Source organism: Phyllostomus discolor, chromosome 10, assembly GCF_004126475.2.
Source record: "Phyllostomus discolor isolate MPI-MPIP mPhyDis1 chromosome 10, mPhyDis1.pri.v3, whole genome shotgun sequence".
Taxonomy (NCBI): Eukaryota; Metazoa; Chordata; class Mammalia; order Chiroptera; family Phyllostomidae; genus Phyllostomus; species Phyllostomus discolor.
This window is the reverse complement of record NC_040912.2, coordinates 21,655,530-21,680,904: the sequence shown is the minus strand read 5'-3', so window position 1 is coordinate 21,680,904 and position 25,375 is coordinate 21,655,530. Positions and strand designations below refer to the sequence as shown.

The window sequence follows — 25,375 nt, the reverse complement described above, 5'->3', positions numbered from 1 at the left end:
CAACAGCAGCAGCTGATGGAACACTACACCCTTCAGCTCTGTATAAATGAACATTCCAGAGAAGGAGAGTGAGTGAGTGTGTGTGTTTCCTTTCAGTCTCCATTTTATGAATGAAACTCCAGGCTCTATAGAGTCCATTCATGTAAGAGAAATGCTTACAGGGCTCTGCCCCTAGGGATCAATCCGTCATGGGTAAAACTGATGTGATTGGTTTAAGACAGCCTTTAGCCTTCCATTACTGACTTAAATGCAGTCCCTGTCCATTTGACCTGTGTTAATGCATAAAGAGTAAATCCAGACCATAATCTCAATTCTCAAATCAAATCACTAGCCAGTGCCACTTACTGTAACTGTAGATTTAGAGCATATTTAAGTATTTCTTAGAAAAACTGATATAGTACACCAGGGTACTGTTTGAGGAGATATGCTATTTTAACTCACAAACGAATGAGGAAAACCCTGAGATACACTAAGCAATAAAAAAACAAAGTTAAATTGGAAGGTCAATCCATGGCCTCTATTATAATAATAAAATCAATTAGGAAGACATCACTGTCACTTTTCACAATTGAAGTATCTAAAAATCAGAGATTAAGTGATCTACTAATCCACAAATCACTGAGTAAAAGAAAATTATCTTTAGATGGTAGAGAAACAGATAAGATGTTAACATTTTCTGAAGAATCAATAGCTCCTTCCTTTAAATTCCCAAGTGATTCTCCACTTGAATTCCTCAAAGCAACAGTTTTAATGTTAGGAGAGGGGGAAAAAAAGTGACCTGAATGTTTCAGGAGAAAATGTGGCCATAAGCAAAGGATGCTCAGTGAATGGGACAGGGTGGTGGCTCCGCAATAGGGAGTGTTAGGGATTAGGTGGAAAAAGCCACAGTTCACAGAAACAAAACCGTCACTGTCCTAGAAATTACTAAATATGATCACACTTAAAAATAGTTTTCAGGAGGAAAGAAAGCTATTTCTGAGCAATTATGGGAATGATTTGTGAAGAGTCAGTCCCATACTGAATACTGTTTAATGTATAGTAAGTTTTATCAGCCATCTGGAACTTGATCCTTGACTACAGAGGCAAGAAAACATTTCTCTTCAAGCGACCTGAAGCCATATGGGGAAACAGTTGCAATCAACAATCCTGGTATATATCTCTAAACTATTTTGCATGAGATCTTTACCATGCCTGTAGAAAAAGGAGTGAAGAGAAACAGGAGAAATGCCTGTGTTTTTGGTTTTAAACCTGCGAAGCACTGTCCACAATAGTGTTATTACAATTTACTATTTATCTTCCAATTTCTAATATCTGGTAAATAAAATGGCAGAGGAGAAAGTTACTACCATATTTTGCAGTTCAAAATTAAAATACTTAACACAGCCTAGTGGGAAGATGATCAAGAACCCTATAATGTAGCATCCAGAGAAAATATGGAACAGAGCAAGGCCAGTAAGCAGTGGACGTACAGTGAATTACTAATTCCTAAATACCATTCTTTTTTCAGAGCTTTAGAAAAACTTCAGTATTCTTTTAGAGATTACTTTCTAAGGTGGTTCAAAGATATGTAAATAAAAATGATGAGATAAGGCAGAATGTTTTCAAGTGTTACATTTCTTATTTTTAAACATTAAAGGCTTCCCTTTTGAAGAGGACAAGCGGCTAGTTTATGGCAGGCCTGGACATCCAAAATAAATATCAGTAGCCTTCGCTTCCACTCCGCTTGTTCCATCTGGCTTTAAGGAGCAGTTTTCAATAGTTTCCTTTTGTAATCAGTGCATTCCTTGTGTTTCTTGAACAACACTTCTGGTTGATTAGGCCTGTGTAACTCAATTGTTCAGAAAGGATGTAAGAGAATTTATTAGGAAATATGTATGAGTTCAATTTCCCTACAATATATTTCTTCTTATAAATAAATAAATAAGAAATCATTTTTAAATATAATACACTGCGATGACAGCATTTCTGAGATATTACTGTAGTAACAGTAGTAGCACTCATAGTAACAATAGTTCAGAGGTGAACTACTGGGTGATTGGAGCCTTCTTGATTCTGTGCCAGTTGAGTCAATTTATTGAGGCCCGAACCCCCAACACACCAAGCACTACTTATTTATACTTCTGTGTAGCTGCAAAAACTAATTATGTTCTTCTTGCTCTGTTATCCACTGATTACATCCTGCAACTTTCGCTTTAGAACCATATTATAGAGCCTACAAGGGGACCCCCGAACAATGCTTACTAGGAGCAACATACAAAAATGCTTTCCTACTTTCCCTACTATATGACTAAAATGAGTACCCACCAACACAGCAAAACACAGAATAGCATTTACAACATAAAAACTTCCTTTCCTGCAATTTCAGAAAGCCACGGCTATTTAACTCTCCTGACTAAAGTGTCAGCTTGTGCCTCTGTGAGTACCAGATAAACTGGTCAGCTCTGACAAATGAAAAGTTAAATGTATTCCGAGTTTTCACATGTTTAACATGAGGTAAATATTTTTTTCAGTATTTATTCCATCATTTCTCTGCCTATATAAAATTTTCAACATTCTAAGGACAGATAATTGTTCTTAAAATTTAAAGCTTTGTCTATTGGCCTTCATCAAAGTCCCAAGGGGATAAAGAAGTACCTGACAAACATGGGAGGGGTGGCATGCGTGAAAAATAAATAAATTTAAAAAAGGAGGATAAAGCCCTGGCTGGTGTGGCTCAGTGGACTGAGCGTGGGCCTGCACACCTCAGGGTCACTGGTTTCGATTCCTAGTTAGGGCATTTGCCTGGGTTATGGGCCAGGTCCCCATTTAGGGGGTGTGCGAGAGGCAACCACACACTGATGTTTCTCTCCCTCTCTTTCCCCCTCCTTTCCCCTCTCTAAAAATAAATAAATAAAAGATTTTTTAAAAAGTAAAATAAAATAAAAATAGAACATAGAAAAGGCCCATCTTATTTTTCCAAATGTAAACTTTTTTTTTCTCTTATATATATTACAGTCCCTCTTTCTGGTGAAAATGGACTCACTTGCAAAAATTTGAAGATGACTGTTTCATTTCAATTTTAAGCCATGAAGCCATATCAGAGGTTTTCACAAAGAGCGAAGTCCAATAAGAAGGCTCTGACAAACTTGAAGTTCATTTGATCACAGAATGTAAGATATGGATGGGCCATTAATTTTCCATCTTTCCTTGTAATTATTCAGCATTCTCCAGATGATAATCTCAACTCTCGTGTATGGTATATATATTTTAAAAATATATAATGTATTTTAAGTCTAAATATCACTTGAGGCCCTATATTTCCCCACCTGACCTCAGTGAGCACCTGACAGAATAAATGTGAGTGCTGTGGAATGCGAAACACACATGCAGGCTGGGAGGAACATACCTTCGGTCACATTACAGACACTTTTCATTGCCCTGGGTAATGCAGAGCTTTTCAAAAACATAGAAAAATATTTGGTCCAAAAATTAGAGAAAAGGATCAATAATATATGTAACTAATTATGGATTAAAGTGCTTTATTTTAGACAATTACCTAGAAAGAGACTGTGAACAGCACACTAAACTAAGAATAAGAAAGCCGTGGTTCTGGTTTTGGCTGTTCCATGCATCGGGCTGTGCAACCGATGCTAAGTTAACTTGGATGAGCCTGTGACATAGTATCTGTTCAACAGGGACAAGGAGAAGGGTTATAAACTAGGTAACCTCTGAGAGTTCATGAGTTTGAAAGTTAATATTTCTATGAAACAACAGTTTGTGTCAATTTCCCAGTGTAAAATAGTGCTAACAACATTTGCCACCACATAAATAGTATATGTCCTTAGAGTAAAAAGACACCTCATCAGTACCAACAGGAGTGGCCCAATAAACACGCTTCAAAACTACAGAAATAAGCTCTGGCTGGCGTAGCTCAGTGGACTGAGTGCGGGTTGCGAACCAAAGTGTCACAGGTTCGATTCCCAGTCAGGGTACATGCCTGGGTTGCAGGCCATGACCCCCAGCAACTTCACATTGATGTTTCTCTCTCTTTCTCCTTCCCTTCCCTCTCTAAACAAATAATAATAAAAATAAATAAAATCTTTAAAAAAAACTACAGAAATATTTTCTTCTGGAAACATGTCAGTTTTCCCCACCCCCGCTCCTTCTTCCTCCTCCCCCACAATGGAAGCTCACACTGTGCGCTTTCCCCAATTTTCTCATTTCCGAGACCTTCTCCTTGTCCCTGAAAGTTCTCCTTCCCAGTCTTCCTCCCTGCTCTTGGGTTATTACTCTAATTTAAAAGATGCCTCCAAGTCATGAAACTTCAGTTGCATTTGCCCATTGGGCCACCCTTTAAAAATACGTCCCCAAGCTAACAAAAGAAAAAAAATTAAACACAAAAAACAACCAACCAACTAACACAACTCTAACAAAATGTGATCAATATCTAAAACAGCTGCCTCACTGGGCATTCTGAACTGGCAAAAACTCATAGGCAGGCATGAAAATGGGAAAATAACTATGATTCTATGAAAACGGACACTGTATAGGACACTTCAAATGAAACACCCAACACACATTCAACCCCTTTTATGTAGTCAGTTGGCCTTCAGGGAAGGAAGAAAAAATCACATAGGATTCAGAAAAAAACAGCCAACCAACAATAAATTTGTATATTGCTTTGTGCAGCATGATTAGGCTAGAGATTAATGGAAGGGAAACAATAAAACATATACTCAAACTATTTAGAATTTAATAAAATATGATGATTACATTGTACTGGTTCACCAATTGGCCCTAATATCAATTTATCTCCTCAGTATCTTCTAATCTGAGTTCTTTTTTCTTTTTTCCTGAATAAAAACTTCTACTCCATTAATATTTTGCATTTTTAGCTTAAATATTCTTCAGTTAAAATTGCATTCCTGTAATTATAATTACAACTAATAGACCTTCCATTTCCCATGTCATAATTAATGTCAGGCTTTATTAGAAGTATAATCATGCAGCCTTTTCACTTATAAAGCTTCTTTTATTTTCACAACATTTACGTTCTACTGATTAAGCAATGAAGAGTTCCAGAGGCCTACTGAAAGGACAACCTTTGATCGCAGATGCTGAGTAAACCGACTTAAAACATTTTTACATTGTTTTTAAATCACATAAAATATTCTCTAATGTGCAATTTGTTCCACATCAATAAGTGAACCAAGAAATCAATGATTCAGTGATAAATACATTAGATTTCCAATAAGGGTCATGTAATGTGCTCTCAGCAAGGATGAAATCTGAAGATCATACTGATTGACCACAATATATGACGCATACAGATGTGTCAACTTAGTTGCAGCAATTTAGTGGCCAGCAAAATACATTGATATCCACTGATTAATTTTTCATAGGCCCTGGTTACACTGTTGCTACAGTTCTTTTAGACTACATCCAGAAAATACAACTTTGCTAGTCAACTATTAAATCAAAACGGAACTGTGTCCTGCTGGCAATATTGAAATAAATCAAAGGTACTGTAGGGCTTTAGCAATTTGAAATGCATTTTAGAGGGTAGAAAGTAACATAAATTCACTGCTACTCAAATATTAAACATGCATTTTGCATGTCATTTACCAGGTCTATGTAACACTTACAAGAGATGAGCTTATATATCTTTAAAATAGGGTACTGGACTGTTGTGGACTGTATGATTGTGTCCTCCAAAATTCATTGTGGAAGCCACACTACCTAATGTGACTGTATTTTGAGGTGTAGCCTGTGCAAGTAATTAGGGTTAGATTAGCTCATGAGGGTGGGGCACCCATGGTGGGATTAGTGTCCTTACAAGAAGAGAAAGAGAGACCAGAACTCACTCACGACCTCTCTCCTCCATGTGAGGACACAATGAGAAAGTGTCCATCTGCAAGCCAGGAAGAGGGGCTTCACCAGGAACTGAATCTGCTAGCACCTTGACCTTGGACTTACTGGCCTGCAGAGCTGCTGGAAATAGATGTCTGTTTTTTAAGCTTCCCAGTCCTTGGTCTCCATCAATGGTATTTTAGTGCAACAGCCTGAACTAAGACATGGACTGTGCTTTTTAGGCTTAAGTGACTGACTCTGTGATTTTGAGGGTCAGAGAGTTTCTGACTCTGAAGTTCATATCACTTATGGCCCATAAATAATGCAATTAAATTTCATAGCACCAGCTCCCATTTTTGCCCTCGCTGGATTATTTAAAGTGCTTTCTTGCTTGGTTCACATCTTCTCAAGGAACATCACACATCCTCAACACCATGGTACATATAATTTCATATGTGGTATAAATGAGAAGATTTTATATGTAATCTCCACAAAATCAAGAAAATGGTTTCAATATTCATCTTGCTGGGATTATACATATAAAACCATTTCTACAACACACAAAGAAACTCTTTAAATGCTATGCTCTTCGACTGCTTTTGAACCAATTATCTGAGCTATTTTATGATTTCCATATAAAGATTCTTGGAATTATGGTGAACTAAAAAAACTATGCAACAAATTAAAATGTCATTTGGAGAATAAGGATAACATCAGTTAACAGGATTGGAAATTGATAAAGAAAAATAAATCTTCCCTATAGTAAAGTCCATTGTGTTGCAGGGTTCTTAACTATGGATGTAAATCATGGACGATTATAAAAGGTTCTGAACTGAACCCATTACAGAACACTTTCAGATAGCCTCCAAATTATAGGGCCTGGGGCAATTCAAATAAAGGGCCTTAACCATATGTTTAATTTTTTTTAAAATTATAAACTAACTGATAAATAAGCACCCCTATGTTCACTGCAGCATTATTTACAATCACCAAGATATGGAAGCAGCCCAAATGTCCATGAGTAGATGAATAGATAAAACAACTATGGGACATTTACACAATGGAATACTACTTGGCTATAAAAAAAGAGTTACTTTTATCCTTTACAACAGTATGGATGGAACTGGAGAACCTTATGCTAAGTGAAATAAGAAAGTCAGAGAAAGACAAATACCATATGATTTCACTCATATGTGGAATTTAATGAACAAACTGAACTAACAAGCAAAATAAAGACAGGCTCATAAATAGCAAGATGAAAGCTAAGGGTAAGGAAGGAAGGAAGGGGTAGAGGGATTGAGCAAAAAAGAAAAAAGACTCATGGGCATAGACAACAATGAGGTAATTGCAGGGGGTAGGGATATAAGGGGATTAAACGGTAATGAAAAAATACAATAAAAATTATTAAATAAAAAAATGGGGACATAAAAATAAAATAAATATATTCTCTCCTACCATTTATATATACACACACACACACACACACACACACACACACACACATACCACCATAACAACCTGAAGAAACAGGTCAAATCTAGAACTTGAGAAATTTCTAAGATTAGCCCTGGAATAGGATGGTGTGGAGCCAGCCTCTAAGACCTCAAATCCCAGCTCACCCCACTTCTTGCCTCTCTTCCTACCCCTCAAGCCCACATTGTGCATCAAACACCATGGGACCTCCCATGTAAGCATACATGTGAGCTGCACACAAGCTCCATCCTCAAACTCCTACAAACATGCTGCAGGGAAAACAAAGTCAGTCAGGCTCCCCCACCCGGAATTCCGGGCAACTGACGCTTGGCAGTGTTCGTGTGGCTTTGAGAAGGGGCCCGCATGTGTAGAATGAAGCTCTGTCATATAACCTGAAGGTCAGTATTGCCACCCTGCCAGCTTTGTGTGCACTTAGTATATAGGGGAGTCGGGACTTCCTCGCAGTGACAGGTGGGGCAACACAAGGGGTGCGTGGACCGCCCCACCCCAGAATAAAGGCATGTCAGAAACCCAACAGCTCCACCAATTTTCTTCCATCTGCCTGAATCCCTTGTGAATCTGTCTGGCCTTGAAAGGCTGCAAGACAGATACCTCTTGGCTACCTCCTTAGTCCTGGGGATACACACACAGGAGCAGTGAGCTCTGCCTTAAGAAAACTGGACTTGGGAGGGCTAGATGGGCAGAGAATTCATGGGTCTCAGGTAGATAATGCACCACCCAGAGGTGGAGGCATGGCCTCTGAATGGGCAGCTCTTCTTTTAAATTTCTTGCCCAGCGAGGAAGTATGGCCAGAGGCAGAGGGAGCTCTCAGCATAGGGTTCCCTCTCGCCACACTTTTAAGGGCGGTTTATAACAAAGCAAGTAATTTTATGCAAGTTGGAAACTCAAGACCCAGAGACAAGTTTCTTTCCTCAAGTAGAACTGATAGGAAAACTCAGCAGTGATTCCTAGAGAAGCAATAGTCCCTTCATAAGGAACATCCACAACTTTGCATCCAAACAAAAGGCAGTTACATCGTTTTAAAACATTTCCAGTCTACAACCATCTACTGACCTCTGACCTCGGGTACCATGTTAATAATATTTTACAAATACATGATGCCCATCTTATAAGCATTAGCTTTGATTTCATTCTTAAAAATTTTTTCCTGATGTCTGAAAAGCAGATGGCCTCATTTTGAGATTATAACAGGAGAAACTAAGCACAAATGAGTTAAATAATTCCTCTAAGGTCTGAAGGTCAAATTTGGTGGTAACATCTGCAAAAGATTTCAATGCTCCTTACTTTTAGGAAAATCCCTTCTCTATCTTGATACACTACTCCATGAGGCCTTTCTGCTCCAGTGACACAAGCTAAACTCTATGATTAAACCATAAATCTGTACTTTTGTATTCCACTCCTAGTGAGTAAGAATCTTTAATTCTGGACTCTTGGAATCTTGCCACCGACAATGAAAAAACAAACAAATAGTTATAAGCAGTAAGTGACCCAGGACAGAGGCACATCACTTTCTGCAAACACTTATTAAATAGTGCTGTAGTAGAAAATGGAAAAAAAATAGCCCAGAATTCAGAAAAGAATGACAAGGTTACTTACTCTTTTGGGCTCAGAGTGTGTCTAATATTATAGAGTGTACCCTTCTTTGGACTGGTTCCATATCTACACACTATTTTAACCATCAGCTCATGACAAAATTCCCCACCCTTCACACACACAGAAAGATTCAAAGAAGGGATAACATCAGAAAGATTCCACCAACACAAAAAATGTCAGGAGCTGCCGAGTTTGATGCCACCGCTAATCAAAGTGACAAGCCAGTGAAAAGAAGTCTTAAATATAACTTAAAACATGGGCCTACCTGAATCATATGCAAAGTCTCTGGGTTCCTGTTTAATCATCAGAGGAGGGGGGAAGCTTTGACTGGGCGCACCACCAACCATGGTGCTGTGTTCATACACTGGGTCATGGTACTCCTGCTTAAAGCCTTGAGGTGGGAAGGGGATGTTGGGCTCAGACATCTGCCGTTGGTACATGGGACGTCCTTCCCTTGGCATTGTCGGCAAAGGAGGAAAGGAGTTACAGGGTTCAGAAAGCTGGCGGCGAAATCTGGGAAATAAGAGAACATGTTTCATATAAAACAATAAATACTCTTTGAAATACTGGTACAATTTTTTAACTGTTTAATCAATATGACAATCCAAATGACTCAAAGTGTAAATCTGTAACAACGGCTAGATTTCTCCTTCCTGGGTCAGTAGCTCTGTGCTTTTTAATCATAATGTGATGGGTAATCTCCTTCTAATTAGTCCCTTGAAGCATCATTTTGATACAATACAATAAGATACAGGTGTGCTTTGAGACGGGCTAGGAGAATGATACACTATTTTGAGGGAATGTTACAGTAAAAGTGCCCAATTCAAAATCAGTTGGATCATTTTCCAAGTTTCCATAGTAAGAGGATCTCAAATAATTATATACTAGGCAGAAATGAAAGAATCTGATTTCAGCCTGTATTCTATCTTTTAATTCTGCACCAAACTAATCCATAGCAAACAAACAAACAAAAAAAACCCCTACCTAATAAGTTACTAAGGAAGCAAGAGAACAGGCAGGGCTCTCAAATCTCCAACAACATTCTAAATAGCTTTCTATTCCAGTGTTAAATAAAATTAGGAAATGTAGAGACTCATCCAAGCTGGTTTTTAAAAGACCATCTCTTTACTGTCCACCAGAAATGTACAACAGAATGGTTTCCAATAGATTCATACAAAATCTCAGGTTGATAAAAATAAGCATAAAAGATACAGCAGAGTTCCAAAGATGGAAATAACATGGTGTCTTGCATATTTAGGACAGGTTGTGCTGTTGGGTCATGGGGAAGTCTGAGGAAGTCCTTAGCAGAATGTTGAGAGCGAATCTCTGCTCCTTTCTCCTTAGTTATGCCCCAGAACGACTGGCTAATCACGTAATCGTTCAGTTCTGCGTTTCTCATCCATAATATCATTGACCCACCACAAAGATGTGGATTAATTAAAGATTTAAAAGTGCTCTAAAAATGCCCAGGAGTGCTTAAAAATAACCTATTCAACATTACTATGAGCAAATAGAAGCCTATTAACTCCCTTCTTCCCCAACCCCCTCGCCCCACTAAAAGCATTCCAGAGACCTTAATTTGGAAAGTTAACATTTAATTTTGGTAACATTAAATGAAAATAAGGTAAAAGCTAAAGAACTGTAAAGTAGCTGCCTTAGCATTTTCTGAGAACACTCCACCCAGTGATTTAACTCCAGCCTCCCTGGCTGCCCTGGAAACTACTGGAATTCCACCTACACCTGCAGACAATAAACTGAAGAAACTCCAATACTGCGAAAACAGCTAGGCTGACTGGCACCGCATTCATTTCCCTTCCCTTGCATATTTCATTAGCCAAAAAAAGAAACAGAAATTATCATTAAGAACTGTCAAGGAGTGAATCAGAAAATTGTAACTTGAAGTTAAAATAAGAAACCAGCTCACTTGTGAAGCCTTAAAAGGAGGTTAATAGTACTTGCATTAAAATCTTGGTTAAGGAATCAAGCCATTTGTTTTTAGGAATCCACCTGACTTCAGTTGGTCCTTTCTGAGGACCACGATGTATATTAAACACACACACTTCACAGGAAACTACAAGTTTTTGGCGCCATCCTTATGAGCTGCTGACCTGCTGTAAAGAGAAAGTGACTCAAGGAGCTCCTGGAGAGCGTTAACAGGGAAGGATGCTGATGAACTCTTGGATGAGGAAAAAAAAAAAAAACGGCCTAGGAGGGGTGGAAAACGTTGAGAAAGAGAGACTGGGCTCCTTCACCACAGGTGCAGAAACAAGTGCCAGAGGGCTGGCCTGCGGAGCAGAATGAGCCTCAGGAAAGGAAGGCAGGGTGCAGCCCAGCTGGCCCCACGGCCTTCCCAGAGTGAGGTGGGGTGCCCAGGCTGGAGGGGGCTGGAGGGGAAAGGATCTGTTCCCAGAGCAAATTTGCCATTTATAACTGAGGGACTGTCATTTGTTGGCTAGAGCCCTTCAAGAAATCCTCCTCAGAAACATAAGGCCTCAGAGATTTTCCTGGGAATGGCCAGCTGGTACTGTCCTCAAAACACAATGGGGGGGCAATGGGAAAAGACCCTGAGCTTCCCTCTTACAGTTCCGGACCGGCTGTTCTCAGTCTCAGGTATTTGACTTCAAGTAGAGAAACTAAAATGGATTTGGCCACAACATTTCAAGTTAGGTCACCTAAAAACAGGCACACTGCTTGTTCCCCAGTCACCTTCCAGAAGAAATAACGATTCTGCACAAAGAGCCAACTATACAATCTAGAATTCCGGCACTCATTGGAGAGCAAGAGACTCAGGTGTCAAGAACTCGGGGAAACCACCAGAAGTGGGCAAAAGAAAACTTGCTTCTTCTTTTCACTCCTTCCCCCCTTTCAGCCCTGCACAATGTGAATGTGTTTAAATGGCCCACCCTGCAATGAGATGTCTTTCATCTGTGTTTATGAAACTGTTTACACAGATGCGCATACCACTGCATGCTGACAAGGTCTCAAGTCTATCGGTGAGGAGGGAAAGAGCACTTAGTGATGGAAGCAAAGGTAGAAATGATACAGCCTAGGTTCCACACTGGAAAGAATGCCTTCATCTTATCCCTTCACACCAAAACAGTTTTACCAAATTTGAGATTACTGAAGTTGCATTTTCAGCAAGTTGCCAGTGGCCCCTCTTCTGGTTCCCTCTGCTGCTCTAGATGATGCCTTTGGCTGAGCTGTTTTTATAACGGTTTGTCAGAGACAGTTTGCCCTGGCTTTTGTTTAAATTTTCAGAAATTCTGTGAGTCCATTGTGAAAGACAGCCATTAAGAAGTAAATTACGTAAAATTATCATTTTAAAAAGTTATATTAAGAACAAAGGCTATTACTACTCAAAACTCACAGCTTTCTCATTATTATACTATACCTATTAATTATGCTCTTGAGGTTATGACTATAGTATCTATATGATAGAAAATACTATAGAATTTAGTGTGACTGCACATCTCTTTCCAATTCCACGTTCAAGGTTGCCACGCTGATAGCTTGAAATCACAGCCTTGGTGGGGATATTAATATCTCAGATTCATCAGAGGTATACAGATTGGGTCTTCTGGATTTTCTCCCATAGAGCCTGTTGTTCGACATTTACCAGCCCGCCCACCACTGGCTCTATATAAGTACAAGGTAGAAGGGGAAAGAAGAAGGCCATATATAATCAACCTGTGTGTTAAGTCAGATAATTAAGACCTCTAAAAGTATCCCAATTATTTTATTTAAAAGTAAGTTACTCATCTCTAGGAATCAAGAGTTAGTCACCACAGCATCCCTCCTAGCTCCATGCTCCGGTTCTTGCCTTGTTTCTTTTTACGTAATAATAATTTGGTTTCTATCTCTTTTAACTTTACATTCTCATGTCCAGGGTCATGCATCTAGTGACATTAAATATTCATCACATGGAAAAGATGAATGGTTTTAATCAAATATGTTGTATTCTGCAAAACTGTGTACAGCTATGCCATTCACTCTAAGGTGAAAAACCTAATTCCATAAGCCACCTACTAAAATTAGTCTTCTAACTTCATAGAACAAGTACACACATATGCTCATGAAAAACGGGATGATCTGATTCAAAGTGTAAGTTGAAGCAATTTAATTCAGGCAAAGTGAAAGAAAAATGTTCAAATGTCAGTATATAGATTAATTTCCCACTTCAGCAACAAATTTAAATGTTTATAAAATCACCATTTAGAAATGACCTTCTCCACAATTTGTAACTACAGATAGGGCAAGCTCTTTCTAAAAATATTTTGCTCGGATGTGCAAAATTAATATGGTCACTTTAAATCTACTATAGGTCTTAGGAGTTGGCAATAGAATTTCTTCCAAGAACAACAAAAACTTTTTATTTACAAAAACCAGTATTTGCAGTATACCTGTGGTCCATGGGGTATCTGCTGTCTTGCATGGGCTGTGATGGAGGGAGGTGAGCTGGGAAGGCGTGGTCAGGTTTCGGAGTGTGAGTTGAGTTTGGAGATGCATGATGTAGTGGGGACACAGGAGTGCTGGAAGGGGTGGGGGGGTTGGAGGGCCTCATTCCCACTTGTGGCTTCTGATCATAGGCACTACCCAAGGAACAAAAAAGAGAGAGAAAGAATATTTATTTCTTTGTAGCAATTAAAAAAAATATTCCAACCTAAGGAAACAAAAGAAAAATTTAGGCTTAAGTCATAAGGAAGTTAGAATTTTATGCCTTTGGTGTCTGAATTCTAGAACATGTAATCTTCAAAAATTCCACACACTTAAAGAGAAATGGGATAAAATTAGTAAGTTGGTAACAGCATAAATACAAAACATATATTTTAAATACATATACAAACAACTTAATATAAGAAAAGCACTGCCTATGAAAGCGGTGGCGTCACTTCCATCTATCCTTGATATGTCTCCTTGAGCAAGTTTCAGAGATCTTTTCTACATCATTGAATTTTCTCATATTATAATTCACATTGCATTAGATTTTAGAACAAGAACATCAGTATAAGATGAAAACCATACCTGGCTTGACTTTATTAGTGGTGGAATTTTAAGAAGGCAATGCTTTTGCTCTATTTTCATTTTGTATGTATAATAAATGGTGCTTGGCATTAACTTCTTCACATAGGATAATAAAGATTAATGAGGCAAATTAAAATCTCTCTGATATATTTGAACTTTCTTGGAGCATAAGTACAAAATAATTTTCTTAAGAACAAAATCCTATCGTCATAGACTAACTTGTACTAACTTGTAAACACTCACAGAGGAATGAAGGAGCGAGCTTCCTCATGAATCCCAGCTGACTCCCTACGTGTATGTTTAGAGAATGTGCTTTAACTAAATTTTGTGATCTAAAACATATTTTACAAAAACCAAATTTTACTTAAATTCACAGATAACAATGGCATTTCTAGGTTAAAATACTGTATTTCTTTTTTTATTTTTTATGTCTTTTTTAAAATTTATTTATTTATTTATTTATTTTTTAGAGAGGGAAGGGAGGGAGAAAGAGAGAGAGAGAGAGAAGCATCAATGTGTGGTTGCTGGGGGTCATGGCCTGCAACCCAGGCACGTACCCTGTCTGGGAATCGAACCTGCGACACTTTGGTTTGCAGCCTGTGCTCAATCCACTGAGCTACGCCAGCCAGGGCTAAAATATTGTATTTCTTTATAAAATAAAAAGAGTTCATCAATATCTATGTTTTTCCTTTAAAAAAGAAACATTTCTTTTTGCATTGACTTATGTAATAATTTATTCTGTTTCTCCATCTATATTACATCCAATGTAAAAATACAGAATTGAAGGAGTATATGCTGTGTAAGTCTACTCTTGCCTTAAAGTATAGTTAATGGCGATCATTATGTTTGGTTCTATTTCTTTTCTTTACCAATATTTCTAAATGAGAATATACTTCTATAAAATGATTTGTCTAATTCATTCTCATGTAAAAAGAAAAAAAAATACATCCTCTGCCCTAGGATAATACCCTTTTCCCCATGAAATGTTGTCTTTATAGTTTGTATAGAGAAGGAGGCTCCAGAATTTTATCCATATATCACTGTGGGAGTTATTGATCCCCAGAAAAACATCTCAAAATATTTAGGCAATTCCTTTACTGTTAATGTATGGACATTAGTTATGCCATATAAAACAGTGGCTGTTTTAAAGCCACACTGCTGGTCAATGCTGAGATCCAATGACAGTTCTGTATCTATTTGGTTCATTAATTAAACCTTCTTCAACATTAAATACTTATTCTGTGAACACATAACACTCTTAAGCAGGAAATAAAAAAAACTAAAAACATTATAAAATGAAACTTGGATCAATATTTTTTTTATCTAAACCAAGTATGCTTTAATAGCTTTGACAAGAGATCTTGGTAGTTTTAATTAAACGGACCCATAATTTCAAGGCTCTGATGACCTCCCAGAAAAGTAAATATAAAAAGACAAGTTTGAGTTTGCAAGAAAACACAGTAATAGAACGTGCAAGCATTGGTCAGCTGATGAGAGACTGCACAGCTCTAAGTTTCTTGAGTCTTATACTCTGTATTAAGTAGTAAAGATATGAGAAAATATAAAATCCATTTGGATCACAATGTATTATGAATTTGAATCAACATAACTTATAAAACTGCAAATATCTATAATCCCTTTCCAAGCTTCCAAACTAACTCCTTTTAAGAACTAAGTTTCTACTGTAATTGAGAGTAATAGTATTCAATATACAGAGCCAACTTCTTCCTTATACAATTAGAGTCCAACATGAAAAGTAGCAGAAGGCAATTTGCTAAGAAGGGTTTTTAATGAACATATGTGTTATCAAATTTTCTAACAAATGAACAATGTACTTTTATTGCTCCACCCTTTATTATCATCAGAAGGAACAACTGGCTTTTTAATAGATAATAGCCTCTGCTAAGCCTTATAAAATTCTAACTTTATTGCGATTGTCCATGAACGCATCTTATAGATCATCTACAAAGCCTGTCAGATAACTAATGTACTGCTGAGACATGCCAAATGTTTCATTTTTTCCCTACAAACTCCATCTAAAGTGCATAATGCATTCATTCTAATGAGAACTTTCAACAGCTGCTCAGGCCAAGTACGACCCACTTTTTAAGTCCAGATGCTTCACTCAGTAGAAAGGCAACCAATAGTGTGGATGAAAATTATTGCTTTAACATCATTCAGAAAGTGTATGATTGAATGAATGGTAAACGGGTTTCTGGAGTTCTTCTAAACACATTACCTAATTAGCTTGCTATATGGTGACGATATAAAACTCTTATAAAGTTTGTCCTGAGACTTTAAGTTAGATTCTGGACTTTTTATTTCAGTAAGCATGATCCTCTCTACACATACACCTGGTTACTTTACCTGACATTGTACAGGCACTTTTCTCCATAGCTGAATTTAAAGGGCTGCTCTTGACTGCAGGCAGAGCCGAGTTCTGAACATGGGCTGTGGGGTTCTTTCTTGATTTTCAGTGGTAGGCCATGAAAAGCCACTAGAAAATAAAAAAAAAAAAATACCCCCAAAATGAAATGCAGTTAAAATTAAGTATATTATTTGCTGCTTTACTTCTCTTGTTTAAAATGTCACTAACATTCATATTAACCTATGTACATAAGAAAAGTCACATTTGATGACTAGCATGAAAGGAAAGACTCTGAGTATCTCTGTATCTTCCTTTTCTGTTTATGATCTAACAAAATACATGCTTGAACCCTCATTACTTGAAGTGAATCACTTGTAGTTTGCTTAGCTGGTATTAATAATAGAAGCTCAGTTCTCAGAAAAGTATGTTTTGAAAACATTTCAGAAAGATTTTCAATGATTAAAACAGAAAAAAATACAACAGGATTAACTGAAAACTAGAACACCAAAAATTAAAAAAAAAATAGCTGAAGGCTGAAACATAATTCTAAGTATTACTGGGAGAAAAACATCTCAAATCCATCAATAGTAATAGAATGACAACTAGATTATAAGAAAAAATCTAGGTGCAGGTGCACTGGAAACTGATGACAATTTGGAGAAAAATTGCAACATCTAAGAAGGCAATGCTCATCTATAAAACAGAGAAAAAAGCACCTGCCTATCTACTTACCACAACTGTGAGGATGAAATATGAAAAATGTGTCAGTTATTTGTCACATGTAACATACCATAAAACAATTATTCTCAATCACGTTTTCCCTTTTCATATGACTTAATATATGGTTATACTTATAGTCATTAATTCTTAATATAATACAATATAAAATATGAAGGCTTAAAGACAAGCATATTTGAAGGGAATCATAACTTTAAAAACAAATAAATAATACTATGCACTTTTTTATTATATAAGAAATTGAAAAAAATCTGTTAAGCAATCCTGTAAGAATAGTTGAAGTTTTAGTTTAAATGAAAAATTGGTAAAAATATGGAAATAATAGACATGAGAACGGATTTTGTCTTCCGGTACAATATGCACACATATGAATAACCAGGATAAACAAAAGGAGAGCGCACGTTCTGAAGGTTTTAACCATGATAAACACTGGAGTTAAGCCACAAAAGATTGAGTCTGTGTTCCATAAAGATATGACAGGAGAAAAATCCTTGTTGTTTTAGATACCATTCAATCTTAATTATGACATCATGGCAGTATAAACTTGTACTAGTTTGAATGTCAAATATAATTTCAATATAAGCATTTGAGACCAAGAACTACCAAACTATAGAAAAATAAATAATATTTGTTTGCACATGTGTATCATTTTGACAAAATTGTTCATGTTACTCAGGACCCTTCTGAAACATCACAGAAAATAAATTTGCCAAAGAAAAAAATTTCGCCTAAATTAGTTGACGAAGGAAAATATAATAAACGATAATAAAATAATCTCACTGGGTGGTCTATTTCAAAGTGTTTTCTTGATGTAGCACGTGTTTGCTGCGTATACTGAAAGCAGAGACTAGAAACAAAGGAGAAATTATATGCTACTTCCTATGGCAAGGGTGCTCACGCTCATTAGCTTTACCAAGTCAGAAAGTTATAATTTATTAACCACTCAGGTGAAAGAGATTTAAGAACCTCAAATACCAATTATAATATAAAGAAGGACTTGCTAGGATTTCGATTTGAACAATCAACTAGAAAAACACATCTTTGCAACAGATAAATGTGAATGTGGACTGGGTTATAGATATTAAGAAATTAATGTTAATTTTGTTGGATCTGGTAATGCAATGGCAGTTATACCGAAGAAAAGGCTTAAAGTTACAGATTCACAAAATATTTACAGAAAATAACAAGATGTCTAGGATTTTCCTAAAAAAATGTCCAGGGGAAAAAATGATGGAAAAATAAAATGATGTATGGGGGATGGATTGATTTAGAACGGTTAGTGGGACTGTGTTATATTATTCTCTTTACTTTTATCTAAGTCCCACATATGCATGATGAAAAGTCTTTAAAATTAGCAGGAAAAAAAAGAATTTAAAGTAGTATGCATAAGAAAATTCCCTCCCTGTAGTATGTGTGCGCACATGCACACTACTTGTCAGACTGACAAATATTGCATAGGCAACAATTAACTATACATTTGTTGCTTTCTTAATGTGTTTCAACTCTCTTTATTACTATATTTCAAAAGTCTTTGGGATCATGAAGTAGAATAAGATTTGTGAACAGAACACAAAAAGCACCAACCATAAAGAAAATAATCTACCAATTAGGCTTTACTGAAGTTAGGAACTTCTCTTCATCAGAAGACACTATTAAAGGACTACAAAGTAAGCCACAGACAGCAAGATGTTTGCAATAGAAAAATCTGGTGAGAACTCACATTCAACATAGCAAGAAATGCTACAAATAAGACAATCCTAGTAACCAAATTAAAAATGGACAAAGGACCTAAACAGGAAGTTCATAAAAGACACCCAAATAGCAAAACAAAGAAATAAACAACAACAACAAAACATGTATGAAAAGTATACAACATCTTTACTCGTCAGGAAAATGCAAGTAACACCACATGAGATTATCACTATGTTAGAATGACTGAACTGCAAAAGATTGACATCAAGATTGAAGACAGAAAGCAACAGAAACTTTTATAAATGCTACTGAGGTTATAAATTGATACACTTTGAAAAATCTTTTGGCAGTAGCTACTAAAGCTCAACATAAATCACACTTGTGCCTAGTAATTACACTCAGGTATATGCCCAATGGAAAGGACTGCATGTGTTCAACAAAAGGCAAGTGTACGAATGTTCAAAGAAGCTTTATTATAATACCAAAAAATTGCAAAGCCCCAAATGTTCATTAGCAGGTAATGGATGAAGAAATTGTGGCACATTCATACAATGAAACACTATACAGTAATAACAAGGAAGAGATCCCTGTTACATGCAGAAGCATAGATTGTCTCACAGTTGTGGTAGAAAAGAAGCCAAGCACAAAAGAATATGTAGTATATGAATTTCAAGATCAGACCAAACTAACTGAGAGTGAGAGAATGCCCTATGGATGGTGGATAGGCAACTTAATGACTAAGAAAGGACACCAGTAACCTACTACTGTGCCAGGAATATTTCATATCTTGCTCTGCATGGTGGTTATTTGAATATATGCACCAAGCTGTACACCTGGGAATTTTGCATTATAATAAATGCATATCTCAACAAAAAGCTTTTAAAAATGTGAGAGGTATCAACCAACCAATGCTATGTGGTACCAATTAAGATATTTTAACATGTCTGACTTCCTGTCCCAGCAGACATCTAAGATTGTGCTTCAATTTCATAGGATAAATAATTCCAGATGAATGAGGGGAGAAGGACAAATGTGGGGCACCATCCGGAATGGTTGCTGGTATGACAGTTAACCTCCTATCAAAATGTCCACTGGTATCACTCTAGAAGCGAAAGGCGTCATCCATCCTAGTGGCTACACTGCCTGTCTAGAGCTCTAGAGCTCTCAGGTGCTCTTCATGTGCTTCCTGAATTGACTTTGGGAGAAAGGACATAAGGATTCCCAAACTGCTATCCTCTGATAGCAGCAAGTTGATCCCTAAACTCAGGATCCCCAAATCTGGCCAAACATCTAAATTCCCAGGCAACTTTTGAATAAACAAAGATTTCCAGAACTCATGTTATAGGTTGACCTGCGTCCCCTCCAAAATGCTTTCATTGGGAAGATTGATTAAAATGAGGTCAAAAGGATGAGATCTAATCCAATGTGTTGACTATTGTCCTTATAAAAAGGGGGAATTAGGATACAGAGACACTCACAGGAGAACGCCATGTGAGGATAAAGGCAGAGGTCAGAACAATGCTTCTACAAGCCAAGAAATGCCAAAAGATTGCCAGCAAACCACCAGAAACTGTGAGTTAAGTATAGGCTCTATTCTCTCTCCCAGGGCTCAGAACCCTAGTCACACCCTCGCCTTAGACTTCCAGCCTCCAGTTCTGAGACAATAAATGTCTGTTTTTTAAGCCATTCACTTTGTGTTGCTGTATTATGGCAGCCCTAGCAAACTAATATACCACTCCCTAAAACTGATTCACTAAGGTTGGGGTGTATATCAAGATTCTATATCTTAGAAAACTCCATAACTTGATTATTATGATTATCATAACTGGGTTAATTTCAAATCTGTTATGATACTTAGCACCACCTGGATCCAGTGTGAGCTGCATTGAAATGGGTCCAGTACTTGAAAGACTTAAAAACAAAACTAACAACGTCTTCCTTTTTGTTAGATGCCAACACGCAAGAATTCTCACAGGTTTTCTACTTCCTGAAGTTGAGGGCTCCCCTACCCTCTATAACACATTCAACGTGTGTGGGCCTCTTAATCATTATGGGCCCTTGGAACTGTGAGTTTATTTTTCTAGTCATAAGCCAAATAAGTAATCCAATGAATGTGAGTTGGCGAGGATTTTTTTTTTAATTGTTGTGTGTGAGGAACACAAGGAGAAGCCACCCTCAGGACCTTCAACATTTTGCACAAGAACCACAAGCTACTATAGTCTCTCCATTTTCACTTTCCTGCTTTCCGGAGATTCTTTATCACACAAGCGACTTATTTATTCTTAAATAAGGGTAGTATGGAGACTTGCACCAGAGAGGGCTGAGCAGAGAATGTGTTGGGTATTTCATCACGGGGCTGAGAGTCGGAGCGTCTGCTAACAGGCAGTTTTCCAGCTCACTGGCACCGGCACAAGGGAAAGCAGCACATTCATTTTGTGCAATTTGCTTTACCTTCCCACATGGAGTTGGTGCATGTAAAAGGCTGTTAAGTACTAAATTATTCCTTATCAAATCACCATCATCTGGAGTCATGATCAACACTAATTAAATTACTTTCGCTGAACACGGCTCCAGCCTGCTGCCGAGGCTGCTAGACATTTCATTTCGCCTACTGTACGGTCCTTGCTGGGCCCGGAACAGAGATCTACCGGCATCTGCATTGTTTGTGGTTTTAATTAAAGTGAGTCTTTCCTTCTTCAAGTGTATCAAATCAAGTGAGTTAACTCCTTCATTTCATTTACAAAGAAGTGATGGTTCAAAATGATATTACATTATGTCTTGATCCCTGACTTCAGATGGTTCAGATAATTTATCTATGAAATCTGCAATCTTCCCAGGGCATTCCCCGAACACGTTTCCATGCAAACTTGCATGACCCACAACTCCTCTGGACAATCAGACCTTGAGGAGGGGCAGAAAAAACACTGGAGAGATGCATCTTGCATTTTTTCTTTGACAGTGGCTTGACTTTTAAAACCACATCTTAAGGCTGACTAATGGTGACTGAGTTCTTCTAATGGTTAAATTTAAGAGCTCCAAAATACCAGAACTTTAAAAAATGCACCCCTAAAATACACTTAACCACTTCTTGATTCCAAAAGTTTACTCAGGGTTATTGTATTCATCGTAGCTGTTTGTTAAATTAGTAATTGTTTTGCTTTTAGATTTATGAACTATGAGACATCCTCTTGCTTCCTTCTTTTCTTTCCGCTGACATTTTAAAAGGGAGGCAAAGTTCTGTCCTCATTCTACTGGGCAGAGACATGCCCTTTGCTTTCCCAGTGCAACAAAGCTGGTGAATGACCACACCTTTGGTAGAGGTAGACATGTAATAAATCACATTTAAACACCTAAAAGATAGATGAAGATATGTATTTTAAATGTTGCTCATAGCAGCCCTGACTGGTGTGGTTCACTTGGTTAGGCTTCCTCCTGTGAAGTGAAAGGTTGCTGGTTCGATTCCAGGTTTGGTCTCGGCCCCGGCCTGGGTGAGAGTCGACCAATCAATCATGCTTCTTTCCCTTTCTCCCTCCCTTCCCCTCTCTATAAAAATAAACAAATAAAACCTTTAAAAATAAAATAAAATTGTTCATATCAGGATAAATTTCTAAACAATCATGACATGGGAGCAGTTTTTTATCATTAAATTGAAAACAGACCATGTTTGTTATAACTGGCTGGTTTGTGTTTAGACCAAAGAATAAACAATAAAATCTATGAATCCAGTTTTGACTTATATTTCTCTAGTAAAGATGACAACATCTTGTAAATTTAAGAAAAATGATATGTTTAACTATAGGTGTTGACTTACTGAATTGCGGTTGAGTTTGGAATTGTGATAGAAGGCACTGCCTATAATGCTTTTATTAAAAAGCTCAAATTTACATAGTACCATAATGTTTTCAAATGATCTTCACCTATTGCATTTCACTCTCATCGTTCAAAACAAGGAGCCCTGCCTGCTGTGGCTCAGTGGATTGAGTGTGGGCCTATGAACTGAAAGGTCACTGGTTTGATTCCCAGTGAGGTCACATGCCTGGGTTACAAGCCAGGCCCCCAGTTTGGTGCATCCAAGAGGCAACCAGTTGATGTTTCTCTCACATATCAAAGTAGCTCTCTCTCACTTTCTCCCTCCTTCCACTCTCTTGGAAAAAAAATGAATAAAATACTTAAAAAAAAAAAAGACAAGAAGATATTTATTTTCATCTCCCCACTTTGCAAACATTTTTATTTTCTATTTTATTTTTTTAAAGATTTTATTTATTTATTTTTAGAGAGCGGGGAAGGGAGGGAGAAAGAGAAGGAGAGAAACATCAATGTGTGTTTGCCTCTTGTGTGCCCCCAACTGGGGACCTGGCCCACAATGCACACATGTGCCCTGAGTGGGAATCGAACTGGTGACACTTTGGTTTACAGGCTGGTGCTCAATCCACCGAGCCACACCAGCCAGGGCTTGCAAACATTTTTAAAGCATAAAGAAGCTAAGTTTCTTATCAAACTAAGACCTGGAACTAACTTATAATAGGTTAAGAATTAGAGCCCTGAGCTTTTAGCTGAACCTCCTGAACTCTTCAGCATATAATTCAAATTTATTTTGAATAAACATCCTCATGATTTTTTCATGCATGCACCACTATAACTTTATATCAGATGTGTCTTTATCCATTCATTTCTTCATAACTTCGTTTATTTGCTGTGGCCCAGATACTATGCCAGGTGCTGGCGGGGACAGGTGGTGGTGAATATGGAGCTAGAGAAAGAAGATGAAAAGGTACGGTCTTACCATCAACAGCCCCCAGAAGTCCAATTAGAGCTTTGCTTGTGCCTTTTCTTTTTAAAGTTTTCTCTACTAAAGATACTTTACATTTGATTAATTTGTGTGTATGTGGTGCACATTTCTGTATACGTGACCTTAATAATAAATTCTTGGCACTTGCATCTGATTGAAAACTACCCCTCAGAGCATTTGTGCTTGCTTTAAGGCGTTCTGCCTTCTTCCACTTTATCACTGTGACCAAAGGTACTCAAAAAATTCACATCGCTTGCATTCCAAGGAAAAAAATGTTGCTGTCCAGCATCTAAAACTTTCCCGAGACTCTGATAACCAAAATGTCACAAGTGATGGTCTCCTTCTATATGTGGACAGAAGATGTAAATAAATATAATGATAAGTTGTCTTGGGGCTGACCTTTCACTCTGCTTTACTCTGGACTCTTATCATAAAATTGAAATAGAGGAGCAATTTCTGTGAGTACAAAACAGTTACCCAAGGACCAGAAACATACCACATTTTTAACTACTTCTCTAAACAGAATTTCTTGAGTGAAATCTGTAGTTCTTTTAAAGCAAAATTAGCCAAGATGGCAGTCTCCTAATTTTACTGTTGAGATTTCCACTCTGCTCAAAAATTCTGTTTTAGAAAAATCTTCTATACAGTGTTCTAGCACACAGGTTGGCAAATGACAGCCCATGGGCCAAATCCAGCCCCCCATGTCTCTTAGTTAGTTGCATTGTAACACCATCTTGCCCATTTGTCAAGGACAGTCTTAGGGCCACTTTGAGTATCAGTGGAGTATATGTGACAGAAACCCTGTGACCTGCAAGCCAAAAAATACTAAATACCTGGCCCTTTTCAGAAAGAAGTTCTAGGTTACGATCTAGAATAAGAAAGAAGAATGGAAACACTGAAGTAGAGGGCTGGTACAGTGACATCTGCTAGTGATAGAGCACAGCTACAGTTAGTTAACAAAAGACATTTAATTTTGTTTTGTTAACTGTTCACTCCAACCCTCAAAACCTAGTGTGTGGCCTTGGGTAGCCAATTTATGGGGATATACACAAACAAAATGATGGGGAAAAGATACAATATGGAGACTCTTAAAACACGACAAATTTATGCGCTTTGAGGAATTTCGAGGCATTTACTTACACCATGGTTAAGAATAATATGGATAATTTTTTACACCTGTCTACAAAATATAACTGAGAAGGTCAAAACAAATCATTCTGTGGTCACTGAGGTGCTTGTAAAAATTTTTTCAGTTGGATATAGCAGTGGTTTTTTTAAATCTCTGTAAAAGAGTGAAAAAGAAAAAATAAAAGGTCTACATAAATTAGATTATTTAAGACCAGATAGAAACATGGCATGGAAAATGCAAGCGGCCTCTGTATACAAATATATGTAGTTAGGAATATGCTCACTAGTTGAAAGCATGCACTTTAAATTAATATCACTTCCATTTCAGGTGATAAATGGGCAGCAATGACCTCAATTAGTACTCCGTTAAATTCCAAAAGCAAAGGGGATGGCTTGTGTAACAAATAAAGATAATGGTGTCACATCACCTTCCAAGACATACAGCAAAGCAGCACACATTGCTGCTGTATCTATCTGAGCCTCCCAAAGGTTCTTTTCCAGTACATTTACCTCTTCCACGCCCTCCCCACCCCCACAGTGCGCACACACCACTCACACATGCACACACCCAACATCCATTACCAAAGGGCCCAATCTCAGCTATCAGCAGAGTGCCTTTATGGGGCCATTAAACCATTTCTCTTGTTTACAGTGCCTGAAGAAAGATGTGAATTATGTCTGTGACAAAACAAGCGATAACATTTCTAAACTGCTATCAAAAT

General features: G+C 37.5%; 1 protein-coding gene across 9 annotated transcripts in view; it reads right to left on the bottom strand.

Annotated features, from left to right (window-relative positions):
* Positions 1-25,375, bottom strand: part of ETV1 (ETS variant transcription factor 1) — a 93,018-nt gene that overhangs the window by 27,686 nt on the left and 39,957 nt on the right. For all 9 annotated transcript variants that reach the window (XM_036010560.1, XM_036010557.1, XM_036010556.1 and 6 more), the window contains 3 exons: positions 16,306-16,435; positions 13,317-13,505; positions 9,182-9,429 (listed from right to left, as the gene is read on the bottom strand). In XM_036010560.1, coding sequence (XP_035866453.1) covers positions 9,182-9,429; positions 13,317-13,505; positions 16,306-16,435 — 567 coding nt within the window. The remainder of the gene's footprint in view (positions 1-9,181; positions 9,430-13,316; positions 13,506-16,305; positions 16,436-25,375) is intronic.